Source organism: Somniosus microcephalus, unplaced genomic scaffold (genome assembly GCF_052327205.1).
Source record: "Somniosus microcephalus isolate GS21.2 unplaced genomic scaffold, FLI_Smic_1.0 unresolved_chr3, whole genome shotgun sequence".
In the NCBI taxonomy this organism is placed as follows: domain Eukaryota; kingdom Metazoa; phylum Chordata; class Chondrichthyes; order Squaliformes; family Somniosidae; genus Somniosus; species Somniosus microcephalus.
The window spans coordinates 13,965,352-13,984,552 of record NW_028225181.1 but is presented as its reverse complement, the minus strand read 5'-3'; the positions used below and the strand labels follow the sequence as shown (position 1 = coordinate 13,984,552).

Below are 19,201 nucleotides of genomic sequence, written 5' to 3'. Positions count from 1 at the left end.
AGTCTCTGACACCAGGAATCGGCCTTGTGGCTGTTGGCTGCATTGCCTCCAATACTTGAATGTCTCTATGTTTCTTGGCAACCAAAATGGACACATTACTCAAGTTGTGGTCTGACCAGAGCATTGTACAGTTGGATCACATCTTCCTCTGACATATTCTTCTATTTCAGCTATGTAATTCAGCATTCTATTGGCTTTGTTGACTGCTGCTCTGCATTGAGTATTGAGGCTATGAAGGCTCCTAGGCCTCTTTCAACCTCATCCGTAACTATTTCAGTACCATTCAAGGAGTGTATGTGATTTATTCATGTGTGAGCTTTGACGGTGAATGGAAAGTGACTATTTTAACATGGGGATATCACAGCCAAGCCTGATCCTGTTTTCATCTGATGTCCACGTGTGTACTTCCAATATGCCCTTTATGAAATGTGTATCCTCACACGAGCAAATATACAGAAACCAAATGTAAAATGAATTTCCTTAACACAGTTTGTAGTGCAGGTCTATACCAGAATACACACAATCTGGTTTTAAGTTTGGGTTGGGAGCAAAGTGATTAAACTGTGTGTGGTGTGATGTGATGCAATGTGTATATATCAATTTAATTAGTTTGCTGCCAAGTATTTTTCTAGTATATGTTTATTTTCTCCTGTCTGTGTGGTGCATTAATGTCCAGAAAGAGTTAGGCTGCGATTTTACAAACCTCAGCGAGACCGTGGCGGGTGACGTCGGTGGCGGGTCCCGACCCTGCTGCTGGCTCCATCCTGGCCTCTGAAATTAATTTCCCCTGATTGGGCTTGTTAAGCCAGCCCAGCACGTTCCCCGGCCAATTAGAGGAAGCGGGTCTGGTGACTTCATTTGATGACGCGTCATCAGCCGGTTTCCTTAAAGGGACCATGGCCAACTTTATTTTGCCGTTGTGCTGTCAGTGTTCTACAGCATTGAGGTGCTGCAAACACTGACAATCACTGCACAGAGGTGCAGGGCTACACCAAGGCTCTCCCATGACTCCCTCCATATGCTTATGGAGGGAGTCACAGCACGTAGGGAGGTCCTCTTCCCTTCCCATGGGTGGTAGAAACCTCCCCAGGAGATCAACATATTGCAGAGGAGGGCACAAACAGGGACGTGGTCAGGAGGACCTGGGTGCAGTGCCGCATCAATGATCTTATTAGATCACAAAAAGCCACACTCAACCTTATCCTGCTGTGCCTCCCATCACTCCTTACTCACACCAACTTACCTTGCACCTCCACCCATCCCTCTCTACCTACATTATCACATCCCCATCTCACTAGCCACCTCTCACACTCACCCTCATCCTAGTGCAATGATACCAACTAACAACACACAAGGGTAGGCACATGGGTGTTTTATGCAATGTTCATGTAAAGTTTCTGTTAATGTGGTGTCAAACATTGAAACCTTTATTTTCAACACTTTATGTTCTTAGACAGATTTGTGTGCTCCTTTGGAAGTGGCTTAGTGAGTTGCAGTGAATGGTGAGACATAACGGTACCCCCTGCAATGGTGATGAGTGTAAAAGGAATGGCTTGGGCATTGTAGGGAGGCTTTATGGTGTTGGTGTGGGGTGGTGCCAACCTGGCGCATCATGTGGCAGCCAGGGTGTACAAGTGTCAAGTGAAGTAAATCTGGCCATGGTGAGGCCATCCCTGGCCTGCCGGGCAGCAATGTGGTCGGGTGCTGATGCCCTCTGTCCTGTGCAACATCAGATGATTACGGAGAAGGTTGGTGGTGGTGTTGTTGGTGCTGCTGGTGTGCCTGGTGCTGCTGATGTTGGGGCTGATCGTGGTGGGATTCTGAGGACCAAGGTGAGAGGGTATAAAGGGCAACCATGCTGATGGAATACATGGCAGGTGAAGCAGAGATGACAGAAGTGATCTGTCAATGGTGAGAGAGGTAATGAGGTCAGACTGGATGGAGACTTGTGTAAAAACTTGCAGCATAGTGAATCTGTTGTGGAAATGCAGTGAGGAAGAGTTTGTGGCTGAGGGAAGATATCTGTGTAAGGTGGGAGCTTTTACTATACATTTGAATCTCTCAACTCAACAACTGATTCAATGGCCACTGACCGCCTGCCTCAGCTTGACAGACACGGTCCACGACTCATGGACGAGTTGTCAAATGCAGAAGGTGAGCAGATATTCATTCTTAAGTGGCTCTAAACAAGCCACTAATTACCTGAATTGGGTCCCTGGCTGCGAACCCGCCGCTGCGTGTCAGGTCTGCCCAGCGCTGACAGACCCGACATTGGGGAAAGGCGTGTGGCGGCGGGTTCACAGCGGGGTCCTGACCCATTGGGGAAAAAAACACTTTCCCACCCGAGCCATCACTGATCACGCCCGCTGACCCCCCGCAAAATCCAGCCCTTAGTAATTGGTGAACATAGCCGAAGATGATCTAAGCCTAAATGCTAATTCTATGTCTTGATTTACTGTATGTACTTTTATTTTTCAATTATTTTTTTCATGTCTTTCACAAGTTTAACCAACAGCTAACACCTCTTGCCTTGATAGCTCCACTCTTAGGCCGGAATTTTGCCAGTCCTCAGAGTGCGGGATTGGAGGCGGGACTGCTGTCAACCTGCCTCCAATCAATCTTCCCAAGTGTCAGGTCCCCGATTTGCGCATGGACCCGGCACCTAGTGGCGGGAAGAGGATTATAGCCACTTACCTTCCTGTTAACAGGTACTTGATACTTGTTAACAGGCTCTTTTTCAATTTTGCTGCTTCTGCCTCGGGTTCCCCGATGTCCGGACACCACGCCAGGTAAGTGTGGCATGTTGTGAGTGTGCTGTAATGTTTCTGCATTGATGACAGCTGCAGAAGTGTTGTGAAGGATCCAATGGTGCACTGGTGAGTTTCAGAGGTAAAAAAATGTTGGGAAAATCATTTTAATGCATTTACACTTTTCTGCAGGTAACAAGTTTTGAATTGGCTGTCTAGTCCCACCTCATTGGGAGAACCTCTCTCACCAGTGACAGATCGCTTCTGTAACCCCACTTGCAGCTGCCATCTGTTCTAGCCTATGGAGGGAGTCATTGGCAAGCCTGGGTGCAAGAGCTCACCTTTGTACAATGATTGTCAGTGTTTGCAGCAGCTCAATGCTGTCAAACACTGAAAAATGAGCTGTCAAAGAAAAATTGTGCATGGTCCCTTTAAGAAAACTGGCAGATGATGCATCATCAAATGACATCATCTGACTGGCTTCCTCTTAATTGGCTGGCAAGCCCGCAGGGTGGGCTTAACAAGGCCAATCGACGTAAAATCATGTCCGTTAGCCGGATACAGTTGGGGGCGGGACTGGAACCCGGAAACCAGCTGACCCGCTCCCAAGCCATATCCATTTGCAAAATCATGGCCTTAGTCTTTCTTCATATATTGACATTCCTGGCCTCACTGTCTCCCTGACCTCAAATGGAACTTCCACATCCCTTCCATTTTTAAAGCTGCCTCCGAGTAGAGGCTTTCCTCATTCATGGCTAGCATTGCTTTTCGTCTTGACCTTTCTTCACTTTTTATAAAGCCCATGTCTGTTCAAGACTTGAATACGCTGTATGGAGGCTCTTCTTGTGCCTATCTCGCATTCATTACTAGAACAACAAAAAAAGCCTGTCCTCTGATGGGCATTCCTTCTCTTACATCTAGCTTCTGAACTCCCTTTCTTCATCAGAGCCTCTTCTGTCTTTATTTGATCAACACTATTATAATTTATGCTCCTTTATCGCTTGTTCCTTTTAAAATGGAAAGATGCTGTCGAACACACTTCTCCTGTGTTTCAATCCAGATTAATCGCACCATCTTCTACTTTAACTCATTATTTTCCTCGGAGTTCAAAACTGTGGAACACCTTTAGTCTTTCACTCCACCTACATTCTGTAGGCTTTTAAAACTCGAGCTTGGCATCACCCAGTTGCTACTTCCTGGTTTACTTCATCTTTTTAATTCTTTTTGGCCTTGGTGACCTGCACTATTGATCTTTACCCTTCACTTTTGTTTCTCAGTTTTGGGGGGGAAAGTCCTAGAAATTGTCAGGTCTTTGTACACTTTTTTTAAATGTTCTATTTTTATGCGTCACAACATCACTGCACAGTGAAGTAAGCGATTACCAATGAGAAGAGAAACACTACCCATGAGAATGGATGAGTTGTGTAGTGGGAAATTCCATAATTAGAGATTAGCAACTGTGACTGGGGTCGCAAATGATATGTGTCCTCCCTGGTGCCAGGGTAAGAGATGTAGTGCAACAGGTGGAAACATTTCTAGAAAGGCAGGGAAACCAACCAGAAATTGCCCATCAAAATGATTTAGGGAAGAGTAGGATGGAGATGTCGGACAGATGTAGGATGGAGTTTGAAGAGTTAGGTTCCAGATTAAAGTGTAAGTCGTTGAGAGTGGTAATCTCACGCTTCTTTGCCATCTCATATGCTGAATGAGTAATGGAGGAGCAATTAGATATTAGAAAGATGGCGTAGAGGGGAGGGTTTTAGATTCCTAGGACATTGAGGCAAGTTTGGGGCAGGAGGAGGCTTTTTGAGATAAGATGAGAGTCACCTAAACTGGATGAGTACCAATATTTTTGCAGAAAGGGTAAATGAAACAGTGGGGGAGGATTTAAACTAGTAAGGCAGGCCTAGGACAAACAAAAAAAAGGAAATTAATAACACTATCAGAAAGGTCAATTAAGAATTTTTTAATATTTATGATGCAAAGAGCATTAAGAATAAAGTAAACAAAAAATAAATGACAGCAGTAGGGTTTAGGGATAGGAGTTAATAAAATTGTGATGATAGAGAAGCCTAAAACAACTCCCATTTATGTAAGTGCCTCCCCTTAATCATCGCGACACGACCAAAATTCAGGCTGGGTCTGGCTCACCTGTAACTTGAAAGGGTTCGATTTCATTAGGCCAATGGAATTGTGGGTTCAGGCAAACCAAAGCCCACAAGTGTCTCCCCTGATAAGGGAACACCACTAAAATTCAAGAAGGGGCTGGTCCCACCAAGCTGATTTGTAAAACAAAAATAACAAATTAAATTAGAACAGTAAGGCAGACAGTTGGCTTTTAAGAGTCACCCGAGCACAAACTATAGCTCAAAAATGCACAGTAAAGATTTCTTTTTTAAGTAGGTGAGTGAAGTCATAGGGCTAGATTAGCTTTTCCCCTATGGGATCTGTCCAAGTTTCTTCCCTTAAAATGGGCAATACCAAAAAAAATGAAAGAGTCCCCAATGGCAGAGACTAAAAAAAGAAAATGATTGGTGGGTGGTCATATTTATATTGATCATATTTTGAAAGCATCTGGTTAGTGTGAGGCATTTGGCTAATAAAGCTGATCAGATGCTGGGTTACTTCTGAAGTATATTATGATCAATGATGAGGGCAACTCTGGAGTATGATGTGCAGTTTTGAACCACTCTATGTCAAAGAAAGACCTGAAATGCTTTCGAAAGGATTCAGTGAAGAATGGTCAGAAGGATTGCAGGCCTCCAGGGACTAAGTCATAAGTAAAACTCAAGCACTAACTTATTGTCACTAGCAAAAAGACAGGAGGGATATGAAACAGGTATTCAAAATAACAAAAGGCACAGGTGAGGTGGAAGAAAAACTGCTATTTAACTTGGAGTTAGTGTTGGCCTGGAGGACACAAGTACAAAATTCACAACCCTAGAAATTAGCAACAACAAAGAAATTCTCAGATTAGATAGCTTATTTCAGTGCAATTTGCAGATTTAAAAAGGAGCTGAATCGATATTTGTGAAGAAGCAGGATTGACAGTTGTAGAGACAATTAACAAAACTGTCAGGAGAAGTCGGGAAAGAAATTTAGTGCTTCCTTAAACTGGGGATCAACAGGTGATGTGGGAGAGAAGTCCATGATGGAATAATTGTAAATGGACTGTAGATGGAGTGGGCTTGATTGGCTGAAAGTCCTTTTCTTGCTCTAGATTTTCTTATTTCTGCTTTGCCACACTGATATTGAGGGCCTACTTATGTTCTTGTGAATTATAAAGTTCATAACATTGGTGATAGTAGGATATTGTAACATCCATCTGTTGTGTTCTTCCCTAGGGCAGGTCCTAACACATTAGACTCTTGAGCCACTTACTGGAGAAGAGTAGCTAAGGTGGTTTCTCGTTGTGATCTTCAGAGTTTTTATCTTCAGAGTTCTTTCCATATCAGCCGTGGCTACGTTGATAGCACTTTCACCTTTGAGTCAGAAGGTTGTGGGTTCAAGACCCACCCCAGAGATTTGAGCACCAAAATCTAGGCTGACACTCCAGTACAGTACTGAGGTAGTGCTGCACTGTCAGAGGTTCCATATTTCAGATAAGATGTTAAACTGACCCCTCAGGTGGACGTAAAAGATCCCATGGCACTATTTTGAAGAGGCACTGGGGAATTCTCCCCGGTGTACTGACCAATATTTATCACTCAATCAACATCAATTAGAAAAAGATGATTTGGTCATTATCACGTTGCTGTTTGTGAGTGCTTGCTGTGTGCAAATTGCTGCCGCGTTTCCTACATTACATCAGTGACTATACTTCATTGGCTGTAAAGCGCTTTGTGACTCCTGAGGTCGTGAAAGGCGTTATATGGCCTTAGAGAGAGTGCAGAAAAGATTTACGAGAATGATTCCAGGGATGAGGGACTTCAGTTACGTGGATAGACAAGAGAAGCTGGGGTTGTTCTCCTTAGAGCAGAGAAGGTTGAGAGGAGATTTGATAGAGGTGTTCAAAATCATGAGTGGTCTACACAGTAGATAGAGAGAAACTGTTCCCATTGGCGGAAGGATCAAGAACTCGAAGACACAGATTTAAGGTGATTGGCAAAAGAACCAAAGGCGACATGAGGAAAAACTTTTTTACGCAGCGAGTGGTTAGGATGTGGAATGCACTGCCTGAAAGGGTGGTGGAGGCAGACTCAATTGTGGCTTTCAAAAGGGAATTGGATAAGTACCTGAAGGAAAAAAATGTGCAGGGCTACAGGGAAAGGGCGGGTGAGTGGGACTAGCTGAAGTGCTCTTGCAGAGAGCTGGCACGGGCTGAATGGCCTCCTTCGGTGTTGTACCTATTCTATGATTCTATATAAATGCAAGTTTTTCTTTCTCCTAGGTGGGCTGCAACCAAGGCTAAAGAGCCCCACATACACTTTACAATGTTGCGGGGGGGGTAGTTTGGAGGGCCACATGCACCCATTGGAAGCTGGGTGTCAATTCAGTCTTCAGATCAGTGCTCTGGTCTTCGCTCCCCGTGGCTGGCTGGAGTGGGGCATGAATCCTTCACCTTCTGACTCAGAGGCAGGAATGCTACCATTAAGCCAAAGGCTCACTCCTACTCAGACATACATCCATAATTTATTAAAATTCCTGAGTTAATACTATCACACCTACAAGTCCATTGAAATCACAGGGCAACCCTGTAACAGTGACGCCTTTTGTTCTTTCTTACTCCACAGGTACTGCTGTACCCCCTCTCGGGATGTTTTAAAAAAAAATGTATTTGTTTATGGGATATGGGCATCACTGGCAAGGCCAGCTTTTATTGCCCATCCATATTTGCCCTTGAGAAGGTGGTGGTGAGCCGCCTTCTTCAACCGCTGCAGTCCGTGTGGTGAACGTTGTGATTGATCTTCAACCACCACAACCATCTTCCTTTGTGCTAGGCATGACTCCAGCCAGTGGACCGTTCCCCCCCCCCGCCGCCCCCGATTCCCACTGACTTCAGTTTTACTAGGGCTCCTTGATGCCACACTCGGTCAAATGCTGCCCTGATGTCAAGTGCAGTCACTCTCACCTGACCTCTGGAATTCAGCTCCTTTGTCCATGTTTGGATAAAGGCTGTAATGAGGTCGGGAACCGAGTGGTCCTGGCAGAACCCAAACTGGGCGTCAGTGAGCAGGTTATTGGTGAGTAAGTGCCGCTTGATAGCACTGTCGACGACACCTTCCATCACTTTGCTGATGATTGAGAGTAGACTGATGGGGCGGTAATTGGCCAGGTTGGATTTGTCCTGCTTTTTGTGGACATGACATACCTGGGCAGTTTTCCACATTGTCGGATAGATGTCAGTGTTGTAGCTGGAACAGCTTGGCTAGAGGCACGGCTAGTTCTGGAGCATAAGTCTTCAGCACATTAGCCGGAAAGTTGTCGGGGCCCATAGTCTTTGCTGTATCCAGTGCGCTCAGCTGTTTCTTGATATCACGTGGAGTGAATCGAATTGGCTGAAGACTGGCTTCTGTGATGGTGGGGACCTCAGGAGGACGCCGATATGGATCATCCACTCGGCACTTCTGGCTGAAGATGGTTGCAAATGCTTCAGCCATGTCTTTTGCACTCACGTGCTGGGCTCCACCATAATTGAGGATGGGGATATTCATGGAGCCTCCTACTCCCGTTAGTTGTTTAATGGTCCACTATATTCACGACTGGATGTGGCAGGACAGCAGAGCTTTGACCTGATCCGTTGTTTGTGGGATCGCTTAGCCCTGTCTATATCATGCTGCTTCTGCTTTTTAGCATGCAGTCCTGTGTTGCAGCTTCCCCAGGTTGGCACCTCATTTTTAGGTATGCCTGGTGCTGCTCCTGGCATGCTCTTCTGCACTCCTCATTGAACCAGGGTTGGTCCCCTGGCTTGATGGTAATGGTAGAGTGAGGGATATGCCGGGCCATGAGGTTACAAATTGTGGTGGAATACAATTCTGCTGCTGCTGATGGCCCACAGCGCCTCATGGATGCCCAGTTTTGAGCTGCTGCTGGATCTGTTCTGAATCTATCCCATTTAGCACGGTGGTAGTGCCACACAACACGATGGAGGGTGCCCTCCGTGTGAAGACGGGACTTCGTCTCCACAATGGCTGTGCGGTGGTCACTGTTAACAATACTGTCATGGACAGATGCATCTGCAACAGGTAAGGACGAGGTCAAGTAGTTTTTTCCCTCATGTTGTTTTTCTCACCACCTGTCGTAGGCCCAGACTGGCAGTTATATCCTTCAGGACTCAGTCAGTAGTGGTGCTACTGAGCCACTCTTGGTGATTGTCATTGAAGTCCCCCACCCAGAGTACATTCTGTGCCCTTACTACTCTCTGTGCTTCTTCCAAGTGGCGTTCAACATGGAGGAGTACTGATTCATCAGCTGAGGGAGGGCGGTAAGTGGTAATCAGCTGGAGGTTTCCTTGCCCATGCTTGGCCTGAACCCACGAGACTTCATGGGGTCCGGAGTCAATGTTGAGGACTCCCAGGGCCACTCCTTCCCGACTGTATACCACCCCTGGTGGGTCTGTCCTGCCAGTGGGACAGGACATATCCAGGGATGGTGATGGAGGAGTTTGGGACATTGATTCTGTGATTATGACTATGTCAGGCTGTTGCTTGACTCGTCTGTGGGACAGACTCTCCCAATTTTGGCACAGGTCTGTAAGATTTGCAAAATTTCTGCATTTCCCCGAAGGCTGTTATTAATAAACGGGACCCTGCGTGGACATTTTAAATCAAAAAGGGTACCCAAGATGGCGTCTGTGCCTTGTGGCAGAAAGCCTGTGAGATTTTAAAATGGACTCTGCAACGCAGACAGCTTGTGGTTCAAAACCAAAGCTGCAGGCTTCTGTGAAGAGAGACTTTGTATTTTGGAACCAGACAGGAATCTGAATTATGCATTAGACCGAATTGGAGACAAATCTAAATTCAGTTTAGGCCTATAGTTAAGGCCATCAAGCAGTCTACATATATTATCAGAAACAGATTAACAGAGCCATCGAGGCCGGACAGGCCCATCAAGGAACTTTCAGGACAATACAAGTCAATTATCGGGCCGGTAGATGCGAATACCGGCCATCTAAAAACAGTTAGTATGGATTGCTACCATTATTTAAAATAGCCCGCCAAGATTAAAACAAAGAACTAACCTGATTTGGCGCGCAGATAAGGGTTTTCGACGAAGGTATAATTGAAGGCCCCCGGGTAGCAATCGGTGTGGTCGGTGGTGTGTTCTTTGTTGGTTGGTGTGCTGGTGCTGCTGCACTTCGGTCCCTCGCCCTCGTGGCTGCCGCTCTTTCCCCGTCCCGCGCTTACTCCCTGGCCTTTGCCCGTGCCCTTTCACACTCCATCTGGAACTAGCCCCGGCACCGGGTCGGGCGGACACGGACAATTCAGGCCAGGCGAGGCGGGACGCGACGAGGGGAGGAGGGAAGACCACCGGAGGGAAGGCCACCTGAGGAAGACCGGCTGAAGAAGACCAACTGAGGAGATGAACTGAGGGGAGGCTTCGAATTATCGGGCCTTTAGCCTCAGCCGACCTTCGAATATCTGCACACCAACTCAATCTGGCGGCTGTCGGCGAAGAATCATCCCTGCAAGGTAAAGTACCCAAACAGAGACTAACTTTGGGGTACTCGAACCTGGACAACACCCTTGCAGCGCCTGGAGGCCACGTGACGACGGCAGGCTCCAGAGAGCACCAAGAGCGAACCCCGAACCCAACCGCTGTTTTGAGTCTAACAACCCTTTTGATTGGTGAGCATGAAGTTCTGACCCCTCATAGCTTAATCTAGTTAGGTATAGGGGGTGGGATAAGGATAAGGGGATTGTTAAGATAGTTGTTTTCCCTCGATGTGCCGTGTGTTCCCCATTCCCTGTATAAGTATATAGTTATTCTTCTTTTGTATTTTTGCCTGTAGAAGTGTACACCAGTAATTTTTCCCATAAGATTGTATCAAGTTTTTCCTCTTCAATAAAATCTTGGTTTTTGTTTACATCCAACCACCTATCTCCTCGAGTCTTCTCTGTACCGCCGCCTTGTACCTAAGTCCGGTGTCTAGAACCCAGGGGCGTGGGAGCGATTCGAACCGCTCACAAAACAGTCAGGGGCATAACTGACTGGGCGCACGCGCCAAACAACACCGCCACACGCCACCCCCTACAGGTCCCCAGATACTGCTGAGGATTTTGCAGGGTCGATTGGGCTGGGTGTGCCGTTGCCGTGTCTGTAATCCGTGCTGGGTGGTCCATCCAGTTTCATTTTTATTATTGTGTTTCGTAGCAGTTTGTTACAACTCAGTGACTTGCTAGGCCATTTCAGAGGGCAGTTAAGAGTCATCCACATTGTTGTGGGTTTAGAATCACACATAGGCCAGAACAAGTAAGGACGGCAGATTTCCTTCCCTAAAGGACATTAGTGAACAAGATGGGTTTTTACAACAATCCGATTGTTACCATTACTGATACTTGTAATTATTGCAGATTTATTTAATTAACTGAATTTAAATTCCCCAGCTGCTGTGGTGGGATTTGAACTCACGTCTCTGAATCATTAGTCCAGAAGTGTTGTGGATTACTAGCCCAGTGACATTACCACTATGCTACCATTCCCTAGATGTTACAGCAAACACAACTAAAAACATACTATTGCCACTATCTAACCATGAGCACTGCCACAGGAGAAATAAAGAAATGTTACGATTTGTTAATATAAACATATAATCTGTAAATGCACAATATCTTAGTACTCTGCACCAGACATGCCTAATACTGTAACACTTTCTGTGCTCCTTGGCAATTGCTGTGCATAGCCCACCAAGACTATTGTCGAATCCTCAACCAGGTGGAAAAGAATATGCGGAAAGTCGAGAAGGAGGGAGAGATTGTTATACCTGTAGTAAAAGAACACCGAGAGTTGGATCGGACTGGAACCAGGAAAGGCGATAAAGTCATAAAGGTAAGCAGAATGTTTAAATACATCAGAAACTAACACTGGTCTAAAAAAAGTGCTCATGATGCCCATTGTATTTCTCATGTAAAAGTTTATTCTGCAGCTCTAATTAAATGTAGTTTTACTAATGATCTGTTCCGTTGAACTATATTAGGGAACACCTGAGCAGTTAACAATGCACCTGCTGGAAGTGCACTCAGTGGTGGATCCCACATATATAGAAGATTTTCTTTTAACCTGCAGAACCTTCTTATCAAGCCCAATGGAAGTTGGGAAGAAATTGCTGGAGTGGTTTAATGACCCAAGTCTCAGGGACAAGGTTAGCTAAAACTTTTAAGATTGTAATAATTCAGTACTTAACAAGCAATTTATTTTAACCAGTAAACTTTGTGGTGATCTTTCCCCTCACCAGCTGTCAATATGTCAAGAATCCAATATGTACCTCTGAGTAACGAAATATAGATGCACATAAATTGGAAAGAAAAAGGTTCATTTGTAATTGTGTTCATTGATAGTATACCTTCGGCAGGGAAAAAATCTACACCGCTTCTTATTTGACTTGGAATAAATATTCATTTGTCATGACTTATATATATATATAGATAGATAGATAGCTTTATCACTCCTGTGCAGTATTCGCGTTGATCAGTCACTTGGCAGCCATTTTCAGGAATTATGCAACTGTAGGAGTCTCTGCACTCCTAGCAAAGATACTATAAACTCACTGGTAGTTAACAAACTGAGTTGAATGCACTAAAACTTTAACAAAACAAGAAAATGCAGGAGAAGCTCTAAACAGGTCTATACACTATCACTCCCCACGAGGACTAACTGGAAATGCCCTCTAACCCTGACGTCATGACATCATCACGTTTCCCGCCGTTGGGAACGTCACATGACCCACGTGATGATGTCATCGCGTCAGATCGCGATTTTGTCGATCTAGCTCTGTTTAACCAGAACCAACATTAAAAGGCAATAAACATGATTAAAGGCAATTGTACAAGTTACTGTGAGAGTCTCTTAATGGCTTTGCCACACAACCCTGTTTTTAAATAATGTGCATGTCTCTTGTCATTACTGTAAAAGTTGTAGAGCTATTATTTACTCTGCATTAAAATTTAAAAAAAATAACAAAATAATTTCATCCGTCTACCTTCTGTCCTAAATTAAACTGCAACTTCCTTCATAAGACCCTAACCTCAAACTAAAATATTTCACTAAACTTCTAAAGATAAATTAAGAGTAGGAATAAATGCTTCTGTAATTGAGGCAATCAAGCTTCATTTGCAATAAAAACAGAAAATTCCCGAAATACTCAGCCAGTCAGGCAGCATCTGTGGTGAGAGAAACAGAATTAATGTTTTAGGTCGATGACCTTTTGTCAGAACTGAAAAAAGTTTTCGAGATATAACAGGTTTTAAGCAAGTGTAGAGACAGGGAAAGGGGGGAGGGGAGGAAAGAACAAAAGGGAAGGTCTGTGATAGGGTGGAAGGCAGGAGAGATTCAAAGACAAAAGGGATGATGGTGCAAGGCAAAAGGAGATGGTAACGGGACAAGTAAAAGAACAAAAGATGGGTCTAGAAGAAGAGTAAATGGGAATAAGAAAATCATCAACAGCTGTTGTCGGAAAAAATGGGGGCAGAGGTTATGGTCTGAAATTGTTGAACTCAATGTTGGCTGTAAAGTGCCTCATCGAAAGACGAGGTGCTCTTCCTTGAGCTTACGTTGAGCTTCATTGGAACAGTGTAGGAGGCCGAGGACAGAGAAGTCAGAGTGGGAATGGAGCGGAGAGTTAAAGTGACAGGCGACCGGAAGCTCAGGGTCACGCTTGCGGACTGAACACAGGTGTTCCACAAAGCGGTCATTCAATCTGCGTTTGGTCTCCCCAATGTAGAGGAGACTGCATCATGAGCAGTGAATACAGTCTACTAAATTGCAAGAAGTACAAGTAAATCACTGTTTCACCTGGAAGGAGTGTTTGGGGCCCTGGACAGTGGGAAGAGAGGAAGTAAAAGGGCAGGTGTAGCATCTCCAGCACTTGCATGGGAAGGTGCCGTGGGAAGAGGAGGGGCTTTTGGGGGTGATAGAGGAGTGGATCAGGGTGTGGCGGAGGGAGTTGTCCCTTTTGGAATGCTGAAAGGGGAGGGGAGGGGAAGATGTGTTTGGTGGTGGGATCACGCTGGAGGTGGCGGAAATGGCGGAGAATGATCCATTGAATGTGGAGGCTGGTGGGGTGGAAGGTGAGGACAAGGGGAACCCTATCATGGTTCTGGGAGGGAGGGGAAGGGGTGAGGGCAGAAGTGCGGGAAATGGAACAGACACGGTCGAGGGCCATGTCAAGCGCGGTGGAGGGGAATCCTCGGTTGAGGGAAAAGGAAGACATATCGGATGCACTTGTGTGGAAGATGGCATCGTCAGAACAGAGGCAACGGAGATGAAGAAACTGGGAGAATGGAATCGAGTCCTTACAGGAAGCAGGGTGGGAATCAGTGGGCTTAGAGTGAATATTGGTTGATAGCCGATCCCCAGAAATGGAGACAGAGAAGTCGAGGAAGGGAAGGGAAGCTTCATTTGCACATTCTTAATTCTCTACATTGAAGTTAAGTCAGCATATGTTGCATACATCAAGCATACAATGCCTTTAATGGTGCAAAATACATTTCTCTGAATACTTTCCAGGTTACACGGGTAGTATTGCTGTGGGTAAACAGTCACTTCAATGATTTTGAAGGCAATCCTGCAATGACCGCATTTCTAGAAGAATTTGAAAACAATTTGGAACAAGAGGTTAGTTATCTCATTTAAGGTAGTTAACACCTGATTATTTTTGAAGCCCCCTCTCTTAAGAAACATTAAACAACTATCATCAGAAGTTGAATTTCAGTTTGTAAATGATATTTTTTTATGTTGTGTAGAAAATGGGTCATCAGCTCAGACTGTTGAAAATCGCTTGTACAGTTAAGGCCAAACAGCGGCTAATAACTCTAATGAAGCCATCACAAGAAGCCCCTTTGCCATTTATCCTGTTGGGAGGCACTGAGAAAGGTTTTGGGATTTTCCTAGACAGCGTAGAGCCTGGTAGCAAAGCTACTGAAGCTGGGCTGAAACGTGGTGATCAGGTTTGTCTTGCTTTTTCTTTAAATAATTTTTATGTAAAAAAATAATTTCTGCCAACAAATGTATTAAATGTCTGCACAGAATGTCAGCGGCAAAACTTCACACCTCATTGCTGTTGACTGTTGAATAGTCTCTCAGACCTTGTTGTCTGGAGCTCTGAGCTTTTCTGATGCAGAATTAAATATTCCATTGATGAACCAGAATTACTGGAATATGCATCAGTCTATAAGATAACTGTGACAGCCCATTGATACCCAAGCATAATTTTACCACAAGTTTCTGTGCTCCTGCTAACTGTAAGTATGAGATTTGAAAGCCGTCATCCCTTGTTATCATTTTCTCCAGGGATGGTGTGGTGAGCTTGTGAAGGAATAAGCCACAAAACCTATTCAGAAAAATACACCATTCGATGAAAGAATTCTGGCCTTATTAAAGCATGACAAACTGGGTTTGGAAATCTAGAAACCTTAACTATGGAAAAGCTGTGATAGCATTCTGGCTATAGAGATAAGACAGTTGTTGACACTGAATCAATAACCTTATTGCAACAGAAGGTTAAAGGGTCCTGACAGTCTGAATCTTTGGAAACAAACAATGGTTCACCCTGTACAAGGTGTTCTAATTTACACTTCGTAAAGAAGCACAGACATCTGCCTTAGTAAAAATGACATCAAATAAAACGCACCTGCTGTTACACCATTTTTTATGGTAAACTTACAACACCTAGAGAAGAGACATGATTTTGTACTGCTACCAGCTGAGGTGACTAAGAATTGCAGAAGTCAGCAGAAAAATGACGAAAGATAATTAGCTTACATCAGCAGAAAACCTTAAAGGAAATACCACTGGAAAAGGGTATGAATATTGAACTCTCAAATGGGATAGTAGACTCGCTGTAAAGGGGCCAAGTGATTCTCGACTTCAGAGGCAGGCTCTGTAAGTCGACAACTCTTTGTACCTTGGGGATCAAAGGTACTGTATTTGATTTTGGTGGATATCCTGAATAAAACAAAGAACTACAAAGCTGTAGCAAAGTTAAGATCTGAGAGTAAGGATCTCTGATAAGATTGTAAAGCTTTCTCTTTTTGGAACTGTTAATGTTGCGATTGATTCACCAACTGTAAATTACATGTCGGTTCTTTAATAAATCTATATATTTTTAGAATTGTCTCATATAATACTTCTGTATCAAACTCGTGAACTCAATCTCTGTACACTCTTTGGTGAGGAATTACAGAATTCTGGGGGAGTTTTCCGGACCCTCATAGTATCTGGAACGTTATAGTCTAGCTAAACTTATTAAAAGTGTCAGGACGGTAACATTTTCAGGTTGTTCCTTTAGGGAGAGATAGTCCGGACCTTTAGATCCAATTAAGCGTCTTTAGGATTTGGCTAGCACAAACTTTAGTTGAAAGTGAATATCCGAGGAATATGCCTGATCCGGGGTATGACTAGTAATTATCCCTTCAAGCTGACCATTCACTTATCAATACAGGAAACTTTTTTTATCCGGCACGGACGGGACCGACGTGGTGCCGGTTCATCAAAAATTCCGGATAACCAAAAGCTACAGTAAAAGACACGGAGCTGAGAGCTCTGTATAAAGCAACAAACCCTGTTGCTTCAACAGGTTCAAAACAATGGCCACAAGTTGCAAGCATCTCTGTAGCTTAGCAACAGCTGCAGCCACACCTTTGCACAGCAACACATGGAGGAAGGCAAGTAATAAAAGTTACCTGAACCTACTCCTGAATTTTGCCGGTTGACCGACATTTCCGGTTATTTAGGTGCCGGTTAATCGAAAGTTTCCTGTATATGTTTCCCTATCAGAAAGGTGTCAGCATCGACTATAGGCTCCTGCGCGCCATGTCAAGTCTTCATTTACTAAAGGTCATTTACAAAAGAATAAATGCCAGGGCAAATACCCAGGAGGATACAAATGGTTGAAGGTCTGGCAAATTTTGGGACTTTTTGGTTGCTGGCATTGAGAAAGATTGGGAGACCACTGATTTGAAAAAGAAAATCTTTGTTTCATTTATGAAAAGGCCTACTATCTCTTGAGGGTCGATTTTCATCTGGTCAACTTCCTTTGTGCACCAGTTCACAGTGCTATGGCATAGAAAAAGGCTCCGAGATCTGCAATGCTGGGTCTCTGCCCCTTTTGCATGTGGCGTGCATGGCCAGGCAGTGGGTGATATAATAATGCCTCCCATGTCTTTTTAAAGCCTTCACACTGTGTGCATGGCACTTCCAAATTTTGCTTATATAAATAGACATCCACAGTTCCGAGGGAACTGAATTGCACAGGAAAATAAGTAGAAAGAGCCAGTAAGAGAATTCATTCAGCAGTTTTTAGACTGTTTCTGGCCTGTTTTATTTTCCTTTTTGGCACTTAGCTTGTCATAAGTCTTTGTGCCATTTATTCTATTTTGTTTCCCCCAGTACCATTACTGGTACTAATGGAGGAAAACCACTGAAGTGATGCAAAGAAGGAAAGTCTGCACAAACGATGATCTGTGCTCACCCACCTATGCAGCTACATCCTCCAAGATGCAGCAAAAGATTGGCGCAGCCATTAGTGCCAGTCTGGTGCGACTTCAAACTTACCTCTAACACCTTTCAGGCATGCTGCAATATGAACTTTAAAGGATGCTGCTGTGGAGTGGCACAGTAGGCAATCCTTCCTTCCTACCATCTTATGCAGTGCTATTTCCAATTAGCAGCCATTAAACAGAGAGTTGGGTGTTGGCTGCTCTTTCACTTGCCTGCAGATTCCTGCCTGTGTATGGGGTTTCTTTTCCTTTCAATTTTCCCTGTCATTTCTTAATCTTCTGTTGGTTAAGTCTTGGCAAAAGTCTCTTAATGGGTTGAAATCATTTCAAGATCGGATGGCCTCGATTTTACAATTCTCCTCCTTGTTTCCAAATCCCTCCATGGCCTTGCCACTCCCTATCTCTGTAATCTCTTTCAGCCCCACAACCCTCCCGAGAGATCTGTGTTCCTCTAATTCTGGCCTCTTGAGTATCCCCGATTTTAACCACTCAACTATTGGTAGCTGTGCCTTCAGCTGCCTAGGCCCTAAACTCTGGAATTCCCTCCCTAAATCTCTCTGGCTCTCTACCACTCTTCCCTCCTTTAAGATGCTCCTTAAAACCTACTTTTTTGACCAAGCTTTTGGTCATCTGCCCTAATATGCTCTTATATGGCTCGGTGTCCAATTTGTTTTATAACGCTCCTGTGAAGTGCCTTGGGACGTTTTATTATGTGAAAGGCACTATATAAATACAAGTTGGTATTGAGATATTTTTGAGCCTTTCTAAAGCCTTTCAGAATTTTGTCTCCCTATTGTGACATTTACCTTGAATTGTCCTGTTCCTTTAAAATTCATTTGCATGCAGTTTCCTGCTTCCTAGAATGCTCCATGCACCTGCCCAAAATCTGCATTGGAATCTGTGAATAATTATGCAAATGTGGATCTATGAAACTTGAGTGCTATTAGCACAATCCCAGTCTGGCACCATTAGTACCAATTCCTAACCATTTAAAACTGATTTAGATCAGTCGGCCCTATGTCCCTGCACTCATGAAATGAAAGCTGGAAATTCATTGTTGATTTTATCTTCTGTTTCTAGCAGTAGTGGTGTTTAGAATGATATTTTTGTAAGTACAACCATCACAATCACAAAGTGACATCATAAATCAGACTTTCTTGGGTGACAAAATTGAAAAAGCACTAATTGAAGCACGTTGTGTTTGGAAACTTACAAGAAGTATTATGAAGAGAATATATCACGTAGCCGACCATTTGATGTAATTCTGTCACCACCTTCATACTGACTTTTTCACTAATCAACTAGAAGAATTTTGTTCCCATAAAGTAACAGCTACAATAAGCTTCACTTGTGAAGTTATTCATTGTATTGCATGGTGAGCTATGACTTGTCCTCTCTTTATGATACATTTTAAGTTAGGGTCAGTCTTTATTACCTTCTTGAGGAGCCAATGGGCCCTATTTTCCGATCGGAGGCTTCCCGCGTGCGGAAGCCTCCGATCTGGAAAAAATCTATGCACTTACCTGAGGGCTCCCGAGGTTTGTAGAGGATACAGCAAAAGAGGACAAAGGGATTAATCAGGAAGGGGAAAATAGAATACGAAAGTAAACTTGCAGCAAACATAAAGACAGACTGCAAAAGCTTTTATCGGTATATCAGGAGGAAAAGACTGGTAAAATCCCAAGTCGGTCCCTTGCAGTCCGATTCGGGAGAATATATAATGGAGAATAAGGAAATGGCAGACCAATTAAACTCATACTTTGGTTCTGTATTCACAAAGGAGGACACAAATAACCTCCC

The 19,201-nt window shown here is 44.1% G+C and overlaps 1 protein-coding gene across 1 annotated transcript in view; it reads left to right on the top strand.

The window, feature by feature from the left end:
• LOC147091208 (rap guanine nucleotide exchange factor 2-like) overlaps positions 1-19,201 on the top strand; it is a 115,707-nt gene that overhangs the window by 2,499 nt on the left and 94,007 nt on the right. The window contains exons 2-5 of the mRNA XM_085976678.1: positions 11,590-11,735; positions 11,884-12,048; positions 14,412-14,519; positions 14,648-14,851. Of these exons, the coding sequence (XP_085832804.1) occupies positions 11,590-11,735; positions 11,884-12,048; positions 14,412-14,519; positions 14,648-14,851 (623 nt within the window). The remainder of the gene's footprint in view (positions 1-11,589; positions 11,736-11,883; positions 12,049-14,411; positions 14,520-14,647; positions 14,852-19,201) is intronic.